This window comes from Otolemur garnettii, unplaced genomic scaffold, assembly GCF_000181295.1.
Source record: "Otolemur garnettii isolate 467f Iridium unplaced genomic scaffold, OtoGar3 scaffold00039, whole genome shotgun sequence".
Taxonomy (NCBI): domain Eukaryota; kingdom Metazoa; phylum Chordata; class Mammalia; order Primates; family Galagidae; genus Otolemur; species Otolemur garnettii.
Genome location: NW_003852434.1, coordinates 6,302,928 through 6,320,819, shown reverse-complemented (window position 1 = coordinate 6,320,819; position 17,892 = coordinate 6,302,928). Strand labels below are relative to the sequence as shown.

The window sequence follows — 17,892 nt, the reverse complement described above, 5'->3', positions numbered from 1 at the left end:
TGTGGTCCCCAAATAGTTCATATATGTACCCTCTGACATTGGTATAGTAAATCAGTGAGGGTCAGCTTGTATTGGAATTCTAATTTAGGCCCAGATTCTGTCTTACAGATGGGATTTCAAGGAAATGGATCCACCAAAGTAGAATGTTTATATAATGTTCAGGTCTTACGTCACTGGCTGTGGAGTTCAAATTTCTCAGAATAATTTTCTAACTACGAAAAATAAGTGTGCCTGGTTAAGAGTGAGTTTTCCCATTGTAGAGGTGATAAATTGGGATGGTTAGCAGTATTGTTACAGGAGGATCAAATATACATTCCTGTATGAGTCTAAAACCAGTAGTGTCTTTTACATAAAGGGATGATAATTTATACATTATCTGTTATCTCCCTGAGTCATGTTTTCTCCCTGAAGTGATATATGTAAAGGTTCAGACTGACAACTCTATATAGTTTTCCTCTTCCTGTCACATATACTACATACCAAACACAACCCCAGTAGTAAAAACTTATAATTTGTTTTTTTTTTTGCAGTTTTTGGCTGGGGCTGGGTTAGAACCCACCACCTCCAGTATACGGGGCCAGGACCCTACTCCTTGAGCCACAGGCACCGCCCTAAAACTTACAGTTTGTACCAGTTTTTGGTATTATGTGGCTTCTTAACTACCCTATAGTAATTAATGCATGTAAACAGAAGAGTTTTTGTTACCTAGCTATGATTTTCTATATCAAGTAATTTCTTTAGGAAGAGATGAAAGATAAGAGGTCAAAGTATGCACTGAGAATTTCAAAAGAACATATTGAAGGCTTCATGAGATGTATATAGTTTGTGGAAAGTGTGTGAAAAAGACATAAATGTGTCTACACATACCACAGAAGCTTTCTTTTTTTTTTTTTTGAGACAGAGCCTCAAGCTGTCCCCCTGGGCAGAGTGCCATGGCATTACAGCTCACAGCAACCTCCAACTCCTGGGCTCAAGCGAGTCTCCTGCCTCCGCCTCCCAAGTAGCTGGGACCACAGGCGCCCGCCACAACGCCCGGCTATTTTTTGGTTGCAGCCATCATTGTTGTTTGGCGGGTCCGGGCTGGGGATTCGAACCCGCCACCTTAGGTGTACGTGGCTGGCGCCTTAGCCGGTTGAGCTATAGGCGCCGAGCCCACAGAAGCTTTCTTATGCAACCTTCACTTAAACTCACTGGATTGAACTGGGGCTTTATGTCCTCCCTAAAAACATCATGGGCCATGACTCTCTGTTGAATTTTGCACTGTCAAGTTCTGTTTCCAGACCTGTGGTAGATTGTTATTGTACTGATGAAGTATAAGGTGAGAAGAAAGTTATTTTTGCTATGAAAATTAAGTAAATGGCTCGGCGCCTATAGCTCAACTGGCTAAGGCGCCAGCCACGTACACCTAAGGTGGCGGGTTCGAATCCCCAGCCCGGACCCGCCAAACAACAATGATGGCTGCAACCAAAAAATAGCCGGGCGTTGTGGCGGGCGCCTGTGGTCCCAGCTACTTGGGAGGCAGAGGCAGGAGACTAGCTTGAGCCCAGGAGTTGGAGGTTGCTGGAAAAATAAAATTTGGTTGGAGGTTGCTGGAAAATTAGTCAGGCATTGTGATCTGTAGGCAGAGGCAGGAGGATCGTGTGAGCCTAGGAATTTGAGGTTGCTGTGAGTTAGGCTACGCCAAGGCACTCTAGCCTGGGCAACAGAGTGAGACTCTGTCTTTAAAAAAAAAAAACAAAAAAAAAATTTGTCTAGTTAGATGTGATTAGGAGAACTGAAGATGGGGTAGGTGGGAGGGTGTTAGGAAATGGAAAAACCTAGTAGCATTTTGTACTTTCTTTGTTGCTTCAAGTTTCTATAAATTCTTCATGTTAAAGAAACCAAAACTGGGGCTTGTAGAGGTTAATTAATGGTGATTTACATAGACGCTCCAATCACTGGACTCAAGACTCAGAAAAGTTCCTGGCCCTATGCCAAATAGTTGACAGTTGAACAAACACTTCTGCTTTATGTTAAAATGAAAGCTTTGTGATAGACATTCCAATGTATGTAGCATTTCTGAGTCCTACTTTAACTGTCCTTTTTAGTTGCTTGACTCAAAAGTTAACCTCAAAATGCACTGGATTAACAGACTTGAACTGTACTCAAAAGTTTAGATTTGCTCCATTTTGTGCAGAGCACTGCAGACTAAGGGAAAGATTACTGTTTGTGCTGCATTATAGTGTGTCATAGTTAGGGCTGCTAGACTTGGCAAATGAAAATAACAAGACACCCAGTTAAATTTAAACTTAAGACAAATAACTGTAATATAAATATATCCCAAATTTTATCTGGCAATCCTAGCCATAATGTACTTTTTATCATTACTTAAGGAATGAGAATTTTAATGACTTTAGATAAAAATAAATTTTCATATTAACTTTATAGATTTCACACTGAGAATTCTCCTTTCCAATTCTAAAGAAGAATGCTGTTCAAGTTTAAAAGAGTGTATCTATTTTAAGCTTTTCCCTCAACAATTTAGTAAGAAATGAAAAAAGGTTCTGATAAATAAAAACATCTCATTATTTTTAAAAGTACTTTACAAATGTGTTAGAACTTAAGTTTTATTGCAAGTATGTGAACATAGTAAAAACAAATTACCTTAGTTATGTATTACTAAGAATAGCTGAATATAATAAAAACAAAGCAATATATCTGAATGTATTTATGTAATTACTGCAAGTAGCTGAGCATAGCAACAATAATCTCCTTTTGGGTTAAAAGGATTAAAATGTAGGAGACGGCGGATATTCATCTGAACCCTTCATTTTCTCTATCTCTTCATCTGTTTCTGGGCTACTTATTGTGGTTGCTTTTTCTTGGTTACTACTATCAGTATCTGTTTTAGATGGGTTGTTTTCTATCTCTACCAGCCGTGACTTCTTGAATTGCCATCCGTCACCTATGTCTAAACATTTACGCTTAACTATTTGTGGTGTACCAGGTGGACTATCTTCAGGAATGTCAGTGTATTCTACCATTAAGGTCAGGTTGTCTATCATATTAAGGTGGTGGTTGGTGTTACATCTACTTTTAGAAATATGCCTACTTTTCAAAGAGATAACACATGAATGAAGAAATTCACAATCTGGAAAAAAGGTCCGCAAAGCTTGACAAAGAAAAATGTTCTCCTGAGGGTCTTTTTGGACATTCTTCTCTCCTAAACAAAACAAAACAATACTTCAACATGTAGCTATTGTTCTAGAGAGCTTTTTATAATTAACTATTTGTTAGTAATAGTAAATAAAAAAAGATTTTAATAATTATATCTAATTATCTAGTGAGAACAATGACATGTGTAATTCCAAATTGTATACCACAATATTCTAAGAGAAAATTAAAGTTATAATCCTTAATATCCACAATAGAGTATGTAAAGAGCTACTATAGTACCATGTTGTTTGGTGGATTTAAGAGTATTAATAAAACAACTAGTTTAAATCTCAAGGTAGATAAATTTATCATAAGGCAGTTGGCTCATCCATAATTCAAATTAGTAAGAATTTTTTTAAAAGCACATAAAAAAGTGATGCATTAGGTCTTTACTTACGTATTGCTTGAGCCTGTTCTCGTTTCCTTTTTTTAATTTCTTGTTTTAATCTGTTTATATCCTTTAGTAGTTTCTCTACTGCTTGCTCACTGTGTTCCACTTTTTTACATATACTCTGCAAAATAATTTAAGGGCATATACAACATTTCAAGTTCTATATTAACAGAGTCTTATCCTCAGTGACATATAGCATCAACTACTATTTGCCTTTTACATAAATTTTATTTTTCAAGTCTCTGGAGGACCTCAAAAACAAACACTGGTATGCTTCTTTATAAGTTATAAAATGCTTTTTAGATACATATCTTCTTAAAATACAGTTGTGTTATATCAGTTATTTTGTTAATAATAGCTGATACTAATTCACAGAAACAAATTGAAATTTAACTCACTTTGAAACAAATGCTGAAAGATACAGTTATTGCACAAATTTAATATTAAGCAACTGATGGTAAATGAAAAGTGGCTATACAGTGTGTCCATAAAGTTCAATTTAAAATTTAAAACTATTTTAAATTGCACATCAACTTTATGGACACCCAGTATTTTACTGTTCTGAAAAGCCACTGTTCAGGAGCAAACCAAACCTGTGTGTCATCAGTTTCAAAAGCATGAATACCAATAACTTTGACTTAGTAATTCCATTTTAGGAATGTATCTTAACTAAATAAAAAATTTTAAGAGATTATGTCCCTTAGGATAGTATCAAATCATTGTTAACTAATTTCGGATTACAGGGTAAATAGTTAAGTTATAGCCAGTTTTAGTGGATACCCTAACTTTTTTGCCTGAACATAAGAGTTTTGCCAGTAACCCCTATAGCCATTTTCACTCTAGCTGACCCAGGTTCTCCCCTGGGAATCTAGAGTTATTACCCATCTGCCAGTGGGTAAATCTTAATCTCTTGAATAGTTAGCCATTCTCTGGTCTGCCAGTGGATGGGGAAACAGCAAGATCTATAAATATGAAGAAGGAAAGCAATACACAGATACAGAGGGAGAGAAAATTCTCATGACATTCCAGCTCCTGGTTCAAATCCTTCCTAAAGTTCAGGAAGTTCAATCCTTCCTGCTTTTTACTAACAGTTCCTGTGGATACCTCTACATTCCCCATTTTAGTATAAGTTGGTATATTTAACTTCTGAGTTCTTATCTACTGCTTTGTGAAATATACTGCCATTAAAGTAACTAAAGAATATGTAGCAGTATGAAAAATGTTTAATGACATATCATATTAAAGGAAAAAACTCAGGAGTGGGGTGTGCCTGTAGTCTTAGTCACTTGGGAAGCTGATGCAGGAAGTTCTGAGCCCTGGAGTTCAAGGCCAGTGCCTGGGCAACATAGTGAAACTTGTCTCTTAAACAAAGAGAAAAATTATGACACAAATTTATATGTTGCCATAATTTTCCATTATGTGAAAGTATAAATATATATACATTAGGGAAAATAGAGAACATGGCAGAGTGGAAGTAGTTTTATTAAAATGGTAAAACTTAGGATGTTTCTATTTTCTATAATTCCTATTTAAAAGTAGTAATGTATAAAAGGTATTGACTACTTTTCCCTTTAATGTGCTCTATTAATAAGTATGGGAACCATATCATATACTCCTCATATCTCCAAGGGGGGAGCATAGCTGACAGCTCTAGCTCTGGATCTACCATTGTTTGCTCCTAAGCTATGCTTCCCCGGGGCTGTTTCCTAGCCAATGACTGAGCACCATGTGGGTATCAGGCCTATGGAACTACTTTGGGGCAACTTTATTCAAGGACTCCCCATCAGCATAGCTGAACTTTCTTAGAATGGCACTGTATTCTGGAGCTCTTTGAAACCAGTCATCCTCTTACTCCCCTCTCCTTTATCAGGGGTCAGACTTACAGTGCAGTCTGAAGGATCTTCCTACATATTCTTGATCCTTTTTCTCTTTTAAATCCTTCTCAGGACCACCTATGTGATGTGCTGTGGCCCATTAAAAGTGAGTAGAAGTGACATGGCAGTTCTGAGCCTAGTTTAAAGAGCTACTATGAATTTCCGACAGCTGTTTTTATTCTTTGCCTTATACTATGAGAACAAATAAAGGTGGCTCCTTTAGCCTGGATCCTGGAATGAAGGTGACTTTGGAACAAGAGTAGAGCTACAGCCAAGATATAATGTGAGCAAGACTAAACCTTTATTTTTGTAAGCCACCGAGACTGGAAATAGTCATATGCTGCATGATGATGTCTCAAGAAAGGACACCATATTATGACAGTGATCTCATTAAAATTATAATGGTGTATATATAGAAAAAGCTGATGTATGATACTTGATACTGGCATTGCAGATCTAGTAGGGCAGATCACTGATATTCAGTAATGATCTAAGGACATTTGGTTATAGACACATACATATATACATATACACAATAAAAATACAGGTTGTGCATGGTGGCTTGTACCTGGAATCTCAGCACTCTAGGAGGCCCAGGCAGGAGAACTGCTTGGGGTCAGGAATTTGAGACCTGCATGAGCAAAAGCAAGATCCCATCTCTACCAAAAATAGAAAAAATTAGCCAGGCTTTGTGGTGAGTACCTAAAGTCCCAGGTACTCACTACTCACAAAGCTGAGACAGGGATCACTTAAGCCCGGGAGTTGGAGGTTGCAGAGCTATGATGACACTATTGTATTCTATCTAGGGCAAGAGAACAAAACTGTCTACCAAAAAAAAAAAAAAAAAATACACATCACACACAAACAGCTTTGCAAACCCGTCCTGGAAAAGGTATCATATACCTCACTGGTAAGTATCACTATGAAGTACTCCCCTTGGAAAGCTATGCACTGAGGCCAGTGCCTAGTCCACCCTTCGGAGCAATTTGGAACATTGCTTGATGTCCTGAATGTCATCAAATGTCTTCCTTTCAGTAATTCCTCTATCTTGTTTACTGGCTCAAAACTCTCTCACAGACAGTGTCATGTGAGCTGGTGCACTATTGTGATATAAGCAAGAGCCATGAGTTGGTAAAAAGTTGAGGTTGTTTTAGTTAACTTCTTTAGTCTTTTTTTTGAGACAGAGTCTCATTTTGTTGCCCCTAGTGGAATGCCACCTATCTCAAACTCTTGGGCTTAAGCAACTCTCTTGCTTTAGCCTCCCAGTAGCTGGGACTACAGGCGTCCACCACAACACCCAGCTATTTTTAGAGACGGGGTCTCTCTCTTGCTTAGGCTGGTCTCAAACTCTTTAGCTCAGGCAATCCACCTATCTCTTGAGTCCCAGAGTGCTGGGATTACAGACCTAAGTCACTGCGCCCAGCCCCACACAGTCTTTTAAGCACTTCCAAATAGTAAACTTGGTTAAATGTTTGTTCAGTTGGTACAATTTTGTAATGAACAAGACTTCTGATATCAAAAAAACTGAAGTGACATTGTTTTGACTGTTGATTTGGACTGATGGAACTCTTTCGGTCATGGAAAACTGACTGGCTTCCATCATGTACTTTGATGCGTCGTTTTAGGGTTGCATTTAGTATACCCATGTGTCATCACAAGTGATAACATTGTCCAAAATACTGTCTTGCTTCTCCAATAGGTCTTGGCAACCTTCAACTCTCCTTTGCTTTTGTTCATCAGTGAGCTCCTTCAAGACTGTTTTTGCACACACCTTTCTCATACCAAGATTTTCAATTAAGATTTTCCTGTTTCTCTACTGGTTAACTTGGTTTGCTATGCTTCTCACAGCTGACAATTTTGACATACAATTCAATGAATATTTACAACGTTTTCCTCAATTCTGCTGGTTACTGGTTGCCCTGACCTCTCTTCATCAGTGATGCTTTCTCTCCCCCAGAAAAACATTTAATCCATTTGTATACCAGTGTTTTCTTTATGGTGTTACCCTTATAAACTTTGACTAACATATCCCTGATTTCACTTCTACTCTTGCCAAGTTTAATAAAGAAATTTAGCTGGGTGTAGTGGCTCATATCTGTAATCCCAGCACTCTGGTAGGCTGAGGTGGGTGGACTGCCTGAGATCAGGAGTTCGAGACCAATGAGAGCAAGAATGAGACCCCCATCTCTAAAAATAGCTAAGTGTTGTGGCAGTGCTTGTAGTCCCAGCTACCTACTTGAGAGGCTGAGGCAAAAGAAGTACTTGAGCCCAAGAGTTTGAGGTTGCTGTGAGCTCTGATGCCACTCCATGCCATTCTACTGAGGGCAACAAAAATGAGACTGTCTCAAAAAAAAGAAAAGAAAAGAAAAGAAATTTACTGTTTGTTCATCGCTTTAATTCAAGCTCTGACATTCTTCTGATAGCACACAAAAACACAGAACAGTAATGATTGCCACTCAGCAGGATAACATTACATGTCAGTATGAACATAACTGTGAGACACTTGTAGACCAAGGTTATGTAACTTCACCGAGTTGTCTGTATGGTATTAACATAACTGTACAGTGGCAAGTTCACAAACTTGTCAGAACTTCATGTGTATCTATCCACACACACAAATGCCGGTTTGTGTATATATATTATATGACGCTCACAAAAAACTGCCTAATGACCTTATGAGATTATAAATTAATCAAAATTTTATCCCTAAAAAATTACTGTGATCAATTTGATAGGAACTCTAGAAATAATTTTTAAGGGTTAGGTATATTAACTTACCTTTAATTCCCCTTGTAATGAAGAATACATTTTGTTTATCTTGTGTACCTCCTTTAAAGATCCGTCATCTTCAAAAAATTCAGAGCTGTAAAAAACTACCATTTTATCAGGGAAGCATACAGAACTAACTTTGATGATAAGGTGAAAAACTTATTTGTTGTCAAGGAACAATGGAAAATTCTTTTACTGGCTTTTTAGGGACCATAATTTTGTCAACCTACATGTATACAGCAAAACTAACTGGAAAGCCTACCTCATCTATCTTCAGATTAGCTAACTTTTTAGCTTCATAAGTGTCATTGCCAGGTTGCCAATTTAAAAAAAAAAAAGTTTAGTAACAATAGATGAAAACTGTAAGAGGGAGCGGAAAAAGTCTTTTTCTTACCATGGAGATAGGAATCAATTTCTAAAATTTTTTACTAAATTTAAGTCACCATTAATTGAAAGAGGCACCATTATTTTATGATTCATGAAAGAAAAAATATTAAGGTGGCATGATTTGTAAACAATTCAGAGACAAATGTGAAAAATGAGCATGTCTCAAAATTAATGAAATATGGTATTCAGTTCTTAGATTGCTAAGTACCGTGGGGACGCAAAAATAAAACTCAACCCCTTATGCTCATAAAGTTTATACTATAGTAAATTCCCTACCATACCAATTTTGCTTGCTATTTGTGACTTTATTCCCTTCCTTAATGATGACAAAAAAATTATACCTAAGCAGCCTAAGGTATTAGTAAGTCTTACGTAAAACCTGGTTTATTTTTCTCTTTAATATCCATTCTAATTTCATGCCCATATTCTGAACCACTGCCTTAAAAAAACTGTAACTTTAAGGCTAGCTACTTATTCTAATTTAGAATAAATATGCTCAAATTTGCAGGACATGCAACAACTTTCCCCTACTGCCATTTTGGTTATTTTATCAGCAGAAAAGTGCTATTAGGAAGAATGGAAAAAGTAAAAACAGTCTAGTTTACTTGTAAGGTATTCATTATACAGTTTTCCTTTCATTTTTATTCTGCTGCTGTTTATATAATCAGAAAATTAAACACACTGACTACTACACTAGAAAAAAAAAATTGTTTTTCCATAGAGCCATGGTGTTTCATTAGGTCAAGACAGGTCAAGAGCATGTGACTTATATGTGGTTCAAGAGACTCCAAACTAGTGTACATTAAATATAACCTAGATGGTAGTTAATATGTTAATTTAAATAAAAAGAAATAGGAGTAAATTGAGGGGAAAGCAGTTAAGAATCTTACCTGTGTGTTTTTACTGCTCGGCTAAAACCAGAGGACATACAGGAAGTTGATACTGTTTTATAACCCAGTTGTTCAGACATGCCCAGATTAGCAACCACTAATGGTACCCTATGAAAAAGTCTGTCAAAATAAAATACAAATTTAGAATGAAGAGAAGGATTAGCATCTATTAGACTACTTTTCCCCCGTAAGATTAAGAAAAAGACGAAAAAAAAAAAAAACCCCTAAAACATTACTTATTACGTAACCTGAGATAGAATTTACTGACTTAAGGCAATTGGCTTTTAAAAGTTTTAAAAAACTTAAAGTAAAATGTGCCTGGTATCATTGTATGAAAAAATATTGTAATGGCTACTTTAACTGATTAGTATCTGAAAAAAAAGTATTAATGTTGAAATTTATCTTTTCTTTTTTTTGAGACAGAGCCTCAAGCTGTCCCCCTGGGTAGAGCGCCATTGCATCACAGCTCACAGCAACCTCCCAACTCCTGGGCTCAAGCGAGTCTCCTGCCTCAGCCTCCCAAGTAGCTGAGACCACAGGTGCCTGCCACAGCACCCGGCTATTTTTTGGTTGCAGCTGTCATTGTTGTTTGGTGGGCTGAGCTGGATTCGAACCCGCCACCTTAAGTGTATGTGGCTGGCACCTTAGCCGCTTGAGCCACAGGCGCCGAGCCTGAAATTTATCTTTTCATGAATGATAATACTGATCTTACTTGGTCCCCTTATAACTTAATTCTCTGACACCAAGTCTCCCTCTGTTGCCTAGAGTGCTATAAAGTCAGCCTATCTCACAGCAACCTCAAACTCCTGGTTTCAAGTGATCCTCCTGCCTAAGCTTCCTGAGTAGCTGGGGCTACAGAGGCCTCCACAATACCTGGCTAATTTTTTCTATTTTTAGTAGATGTTCTCAGGATGGTCTTGAACTCTTGAGTTGAAGTGATCCTTCCCACCTTGGTTTCCCAGAGTGCTAGTATTATAGGTGTAAGCCACCTCACCCAGCCTTACCTTAATTCTTATATTCCATGAAAATGTAGTTTTTATACAACCTATGGGAGTCTCATTTGGGTGGAGTATCAAGGACTATTTTGCTTCTTTGCAGAGGTTATAGAAAAGCTGCATAAGCGGGTAGGCTTAACCAATATTGATTTAATCAATGTCTAAAATATTTTTTCACCTTAACTAGTAAATATCCAAATCGTCAATGCCAGAGAAGTCATCATTCCACCCTGGGTTTCCAGTTTCTTTATCTGACTTAATTTTGCTATGATACTTAACAGCTGATAAGGCCTACTTCAGAGGGTTATTGTGACAATCTAATCCTACAATATATGAAAACACTTGGTAAGCTACAAAAGTACTAAGTATTAGTACTTTTTTTCTATTAGTTTAAGAAAGCCAGTGACTGGCCAACATTTACCCTTTTTGAGGCTTATATAAGGCATGTTCCAGCCGATGAGTAGAGCAGCTTTCTGTTATTATACTTGGTGTTAACAGCAGAAAAACAAGATCTTGGCTTGAAAAATGCTTCTGTAAGTTTTTGTGAAGGAGTCTCTCTCTAAATGTCACAATCTGATCTGAATGACGACGGAATTTGTACCAACCTACCACAGTCTGAAATACAGAAAAAATAAGATGTATATCTTAATGGTTACAATTATGTATCTATTACAGTTAAGCAATAGAATTGACAACCTTAAAAATGGCTTTCTTAATATATAGAAACATTTGGGTAGATAATAAATAAATAATGCATTTAGTAATATACTTCACTTTCTAAAGTATGCAAATAGATTTACAGTTAAATTATCTTGCGTTCATTTAAATTTTGATCAATATGGCTGGGTGCCCATTGCTCAGTGGTTAGGGCACCGGCTACATGCTTCAGGGCTGGTGGGTTCAAACCCAGCCCGGGCCTGCTAAACAACAACAACAGTATAGCCGGGTGTTGTGGCAGGCACCTGTAGTCCCAGGTACTTGGGAGGCTGAGCCAAGAGGATCGCCTGAGCACAAGAGTTTGAGGTTGTTATGAGCTATGACGCCACAGCATTCTACCGAGGGTGACAAAGTGAGATTCTGCCTCTATAAAATAAATAAATAAATAAATAAATTTTGATTAGTATAGATTTAAGGAGAAAAAAATTCTTAATTTCCTCTAGTTTCTTTTACGGCATTTACTATTTTGCAGTCTTAATCCTTAATCCCTTTATTAAAATTTAAATTAAAAAAAATCAATGCCATTGATTAACTCACTAAGCAATCACTCCCTCAAAACAAGTTAAATTCCTGTGTGGATACTTACTTAAGTAAGTGAACCATATAGCTTTAACCTAAAATGGGAATGACATCACCTACCTCACAAAGCTGGTTTTAAGATTAAGTATGATCATGTGTAAGGATTTTGTAAACTGTGACATTGCTCCACAAATGTCATATTAGTATTACTAACCCTTTTTTTAAAATAGAAAAATAATTCTCATTTACTGAAAACTCAGTAATTGAAATACAGGAAGAAAAGCACTTTAAGATCTGTGAGGTTCAGCAACTAAATGTTATTAAAATTATAACTATTCTCTCTAAAAAAAAATTTTTTTTTTGAGATAGGGTTTTGTTCTTTCACTCAGGCTGGAGTGCAGTGGCGTTATTATAGTTCATTGTAACCTCATATGCCTGGGCTCAAGTGATCCTTCTGCCTCAGTTTCCCAAGTAGTTGGGACTATAGAGGTATGCCCCCCGCCCAGCTAACTTTTCTGTTTTTTAAATAGGGATGGAGTCTCACTCTTGCCCAGGATGGTTTTTAACTCTTGACCTTAAGCAATTCTCCTGCTTCAGCCTTCCAAAGTGCTAGGATTATAGGTTTGAGCCACCATCCCCCAAAATAAATATATCTATAGGTACATTTTATTTTTTGAGACAGAGCCTCAAGCTGTCACCCTGAGTATAGTGCTGTGGTGTCAGAGCTCATAGTAACCTCCAACTCCTGGGCTTAAGCGATTCTCTTGCCTCAGCTTCCCAAGTAGCTGGGACTACAAGTGCTCACCACAACGCCCGGCTATTTTTTGGTTGTAGTTGTCATTGTTGTTTGGCAGGCCTGGGCTGGATTTGAACCTGGGAAGTGGTGTGGTGGAAACGCAGGAGAAAAAGAGATCAATGTTTATTATAGTCAAGGGAAGGATGAGAATGCTCTTAATTATTAGTTGTGTTTTCACAACAACCCTTTTTAATTTCTGGGAAGAACAAGCCTTTTAGACTTGCTTTATAGGATATCAGGCAGACAAACAGTGCTTAAAAGTTCTGTCAAAGTTCTACCTGCTTCTAGGAATTAAAAATAATGCATATTAAATACCAAAAAAAAAAGGTAAATTGAGAATACCTTTTTGACACTTGATAATATTTTCATTAGAGCTTCCTTATTTATGTCACCTGAAGAATTATAAAAGCTGTAAAAGTCAAAATTAAAGAAATTTCAATTAAGCTAAAAATATTAATTTTATAAGTATTTTTAATTTTAGTTACTTCTAACCCAAACTACTTAACCAAAATCCATATACTTACTGGCCTGTCATATGAAGCTCTAAAATGAATGGTGGAGAAAAGTTCTCAAATTAACAGACTTTGAGTAGTAGAAACATAAGGTCCATAACCAATGAAAAGGAAAAGGATAGAAGTATCAAGAGGCAAACTTTTTTTAACCAAAACAATAAACTATCCATTAAATAGGTATTAGAAAGCAAATTCACAATTCATTCAATTTACTTATTAACAATTTTTATAATATTGATACATAATAATGTATAATGAGAAATGAAGTCTGGTCACAAAAGGACAATTCCCTGCTAATTTCAAAACCTATGCTTTTTAGGAGGAGGTTGGGGTTTTGTTTGTGGGGGGATGTTGGAACAACTTTTGGTTTAGTTCTGCAATTGGAACGTCCAAGATGGAAGAAGAATCAGAAAATAATTCTGAAAGATTCTGAAGTGTTTACTTCTGGCTTTTTTTTTCTTCCAATAAGAGACTGCAAATAGGGGCTAAGTATGGTGGATCCCAGCATTCTGGGAGGCTGAGGCAGTAGAATGATGAGGCCAGAAGTTCAAGACCAGCCTAGGCAACATAGTCAGACCCCTCATCTCTATAAGAAAAATTAGCTGGGCATGGTGGTGTACACCTATAGTCCTAGCTACTTGGGATGCTGAGATGGGAAGATCTGAGCCCAGGAGTTCGAGGTTGCACTGAATTATAATTGTACCACTGAACTCCAGCCCCAACAACAGAGTAAGACCCTGTCTCAAAAAAGAAAAAAAAGTTGCCAATAATATTTTCCTTTTAGCATTAAGATAACATATATTCTGTGATAGTGAAATATACAAAATCCTTTATAATTTTCACTGTTGTAGGATTTTACTGGTAATTCTCAACTATATGTTTAAAAAATTTAGTCACACAAAACTGAAAAAATATAACCTAATAGGCAGATTTTCTTTTTCTTTGAAACAGAATCTCACTTTGTCACCCTCAGTAGAGTGCCATGGCATCATAGCTCAGAGCAGCCTCAGACTCTTGGGCTCAAGCGATTCTCTTGCTTCAGCCTCCTGAGTAGCTGGGACTATAGGCTCCCGCCACAATGCCTAGCTATTTTTAGAAACAGGGCCTTGCTCTTGCTCAGGCTGGTCTTGAACTCGTGAGTTCAGAGCATCCACCTTCCTCGGCTTCCATGGTGCCTAGCCTAACAGGCAGATTTTAATGGAAAAACAGACAAAAGTGTTCCATCTGCCAAAGGAGGATGTTAAGCTGATCAAACAGATACAGCCATTTTCCTATTTATAGCTCCCACATGAAACTCTAAAAAGAATTTATTCCTGTATTTCTCCAGCATGGCCCATTTCTGAGCTTCTCAAACTGAGGTATAAGGTAATACACCAGGGTGTATAAACCACAGAACTGATGTTTTAGGTTGGATGATTAAAAAAAATAATAATAAGAAGAAACCACCAGAGGGTAACAGTGTATATCTTCTATGGAAGCACTGATTTTATGTGAAGTTTCTGGAGAGAGGATGGGTGCTAGCATTTTTTTTTTTTAAGTTATTGGGGATTCACTGAGGGTACAGAGAACTAGGTTACACTGATTGTATTTGTTAGGTAAAGTCCCTCTTATAACTATGTCCCGCCTCTAAGAGGTGTATCACACACCTTGGCCCTCCACCCTCTCCCTCCTTCCCTCTCTTGGCTCCCCCATTCCCCCACCCCTCACTACATACTAGGTCATCAATTGTCCTCATATCAGAATAGAGTACATGGGATTCTTGCTTCTCCATTCTTGTGATGCTTTAGTAAGAAGAAGACTATGTTCCAACTCCATCCAGGTTAATACAAAAGATGTGAAGTCTCCATCTTTTTTAGTGGCTGAATAGTATTCCATGGTATACATATACCACAGCATGTTAAATCCATTGCTAGGTTGGTGGGCATTAAGACTGTTTCCACATTTTGGCTATTGCAAATTGAGCTGCAGTAAACAGTCTAGTGCAAATGTCCTTCTGAAAAATAATTTTTTTCCCTCTGGGTAGATGCCCAGTAATGGTAGGATCAAATGGGAGGCCTAGTTTGAGTTCTTTGAGTATTCTCCACACTTCCTTCCAAAAAGGTTCTATTAGTTTGTTGTATTACACCAGCAGTGTAAAAGTGTTCCTTCTCTTCACATCCATGCTAGCATCTGCAGCTTTGAGATTTTGTGATGTGGGTCATTCTCACTGGGGTTAGGTGACACATTAGGCTGGTTTTGATTTACATTGCTCTCGTAATTAGGGATGATGAGCATTTTTACCTATGTTAGTCATCATTCGTCTATCTTCTTTAGAGGAGGTTCTATTTATCTCTTTTGCCCATCAATATAAGGGATTATTTATTAGCTTTTTTTGCATTGATTAATTTCTCTGTAGATAGTAGTTATCAAGCTTTTGTCCAATTCATGATGTGCAAAAATCTTTTCCCATTCTGATGGTTGTCTGTTTGCTTTGGTTGTTGTCTCCTTAGCTGTACAGAAGCTATTCAATTTAATTAAGTCCCACTTACCATTTATTGAATAAGGATTCTTTCCCCCAGTGTATGTTCTTGTTTGGTTTATCACAAATTAGGTGCTGTAAGATGTTTGTTTCATTTTTTGGTTTCATTCATTTTATGAATGATTTTTTTGTTTTCAAGTTCATTAATCTCTCGTTTAATTTTGGCTGTTTCTTTGCTTGTGCTGGGTTTAGCATTAGAAATGTTTTTCTTTTTTCAATTCCATAAGATGATTTGTGAGTGTGCTCATGTGCTCACTTTCTGTTTTTGAAAGCAGGCATCTAGCACAATAAATTTTCCTCTCAGGACTGCTTTTGCTGTATTCACAGGTTTTGGTAATTTGTGTCTTCATTGTTGTTATGTTTGAGGATATTAACAAATTCCTCTTTTATCTCTTCCTGAACTCAACTATCATTCAGCATGATGTTTAGTTTCTAAGACTTTTTGTGGAGATGAACATTTTGTTGGAGTTGAGCTTCACCTTTATGGTTTTGTGGTCTGAGAAGAGACATGGTATAATCTCTATTCTTTTATTTATTTTTTTATTATTGTTGCTATATCATCCTTGCCATTTATTTGGATTTTTTTTATTAAGTCAAATACACATAGATCATGAATACATTTATGCATATGTGGCGTACAATGTGTTTTTTTTTTTTTTTTTTGAGACAGAGCCTCAAGCTATCCCCCTGGATAGAGTGCCGTGGCATCACAGCTCATAGCAACCTTCAACTCCTGGGATCAAGCAAGTCTCCTGCCTCAGCCTCCCAAGTAGCTGGGACCATAGGTACCTGCCACAATGCCCAGCAGTTTTTTGGTTGCAGCTGTCATTGTTGTTTTTGGCAGGCCTGGGCTGGATTCGAACCTGCCACGCTAGGTGCATGTGCCTGGTGCCTTAGCCACTTGAGCCACAGGTGCTGAGCCTGTTGATTTTTTTTTTTTTTTATACAATCTGATGTGGTTACATCAAACCAATCAACATAGCTTTCGCCTCATTTACTTGATTATTGTGTTAAGACATTTGTGTTCTACACTTTACAGATTTGTCTTATACCCTTGCAATATGCTCCATAGGTGTGGTCCTGCCTTTTACCCTCCCTCTATCAAACCTTCCCTTGCTCCTCCCTTACCACTCCATTTCTCTCCTTTATCCTGAGCTATAGTTGTGTTCTATCTTTCATAACAAAGTGAGTAAATATAAGTAGGTTTCATAGAAGTACTGAGTACACTACATACTTTTCCCTCTATTCTTGAGATACTTTACTCAGAAGAATATGTTCCAGGTCCCTCTATGTAAACATAAAAGAGGCAAAGGCTCCATCTTTTTTAAAAGCTGCATAGTATTCCACGGTATACATATACTACAATTTATTAATCCATTCATGGATCTATGGGCAGTTGGGCCTCTTCCATGATTTGGCTATTACAAATTGAGCTGCAATGAATAATCTAGTGCAAATAAAATATCTTTTTTGCAAAGTGATTTTTGGTCTTTTGGATATACTCCTAGTAGAGGAATTGCAGGATCCAATGGCCGGTCAATTTTTAGATCCCTGAGTGTTCTCCAAACTTCTTTCCAAAAGGAACATATTAGTTTGCATTCCCACCAGGAGTGGAGAAGTGTTCCCTTTTCTCTGTGTCCAGCCAACATGTGTAGTTTTGGAATTTTGTTATGTGGGCTACTCTTACTGGAGTTAGATGGTATCTCAAAGTGGTTTTGATTTGCATTTATCTGATGATTAAAGATGACAAGCATTTTTTCATGTGTCTGTATACCATGCGCCTGTCTTCTTTGGAGAAGCTTCTGTTGCCCATCGTGAAAGGGGATCACTTGTTCTTTTATTATTAATGAGTTTGAGTCCTCTGTGGATCCTGGTTCAGACCTTTGTTAGAAATATAACCTGCAAATATCCTATCCCATTCTGAGGGCAGTCTACTTGCTTTACAATCTCTATTCTTTTAATTTTGCTGATGTTTGATTTGTATCCTAGGATGTGATCTATTTTGGAGTATGGGCCATGAGCTTGTGAGAAAAAAGTATTTTTTTTGCTTTGGGATGGTGTGTTCTGTATATGTCCATTGATCCCATTTGTTCTAGGGTCACGTTTAAATCCTTTGAATCCTGTTTAGTTTCTGTTCAGAGATCTGTCCAGTTCTGTCAGTGGGGTGTTGAAGTCCCCAATTATTAAGGTGTTTTGGGATATCATATTGCTCAGACTCATCAAGGTCTATTTCATAAATCTGGGAGCATTTAAGTTAGGTGCATAAATGTTTAAAATTGAGATGTCCTCTTGTATTATTCCTTTGACCAGTATGAAGGTGTCCATCTTT

The 17,892-nt window shown here is 37.3% G+C and overlaps 1 protein-coding gene across 2 annotated transcripts in view; it reads right to left on the bottom strand.

The window, feature by feature from the left end:
- Positions 1-2,624: 2,624 nt before the first annotated feature.
- The window catches only part of ABRAXAS1 (abraxas 1, BRCA1 A complex subunit), a 27,026-nt gene continuing 11,758 nt past the window's right edge, over positions 2,625-17,892 (bottom strand). For both annotated transcript variants that reach the window (XM_003790034.3, XM_023513366.1), the window contains exons 4-9: positions 12,876-12,942; positions 10,923-11,116; positions 9,507-9,626; positions 8,239-8,323; positions 3,593-3,707; positions 2,625-3,202 (exon numbers count right to left, since the gene is read on the bottom strand). In XM_003790034.3, the coding sequence (XP_003790082.1) occupies positions 2,769-3,202; positions 3,593-3,707; positions 8,239-8,323; positions 9,507-9,626; positions 10,923-11,116; positions 12,876-12,942 (1,015 nt within the window). In that variant the 3' untranslated portion in view covers positions 2,625-2,768. The remainder of the gene's footprint in view (positions 3,203-3,592; positions 3,708-8,238; positions 8,324-9,506; positions 9,627-10,922; positions 11,117-12,875; positions 12,943-17,892) is intronic.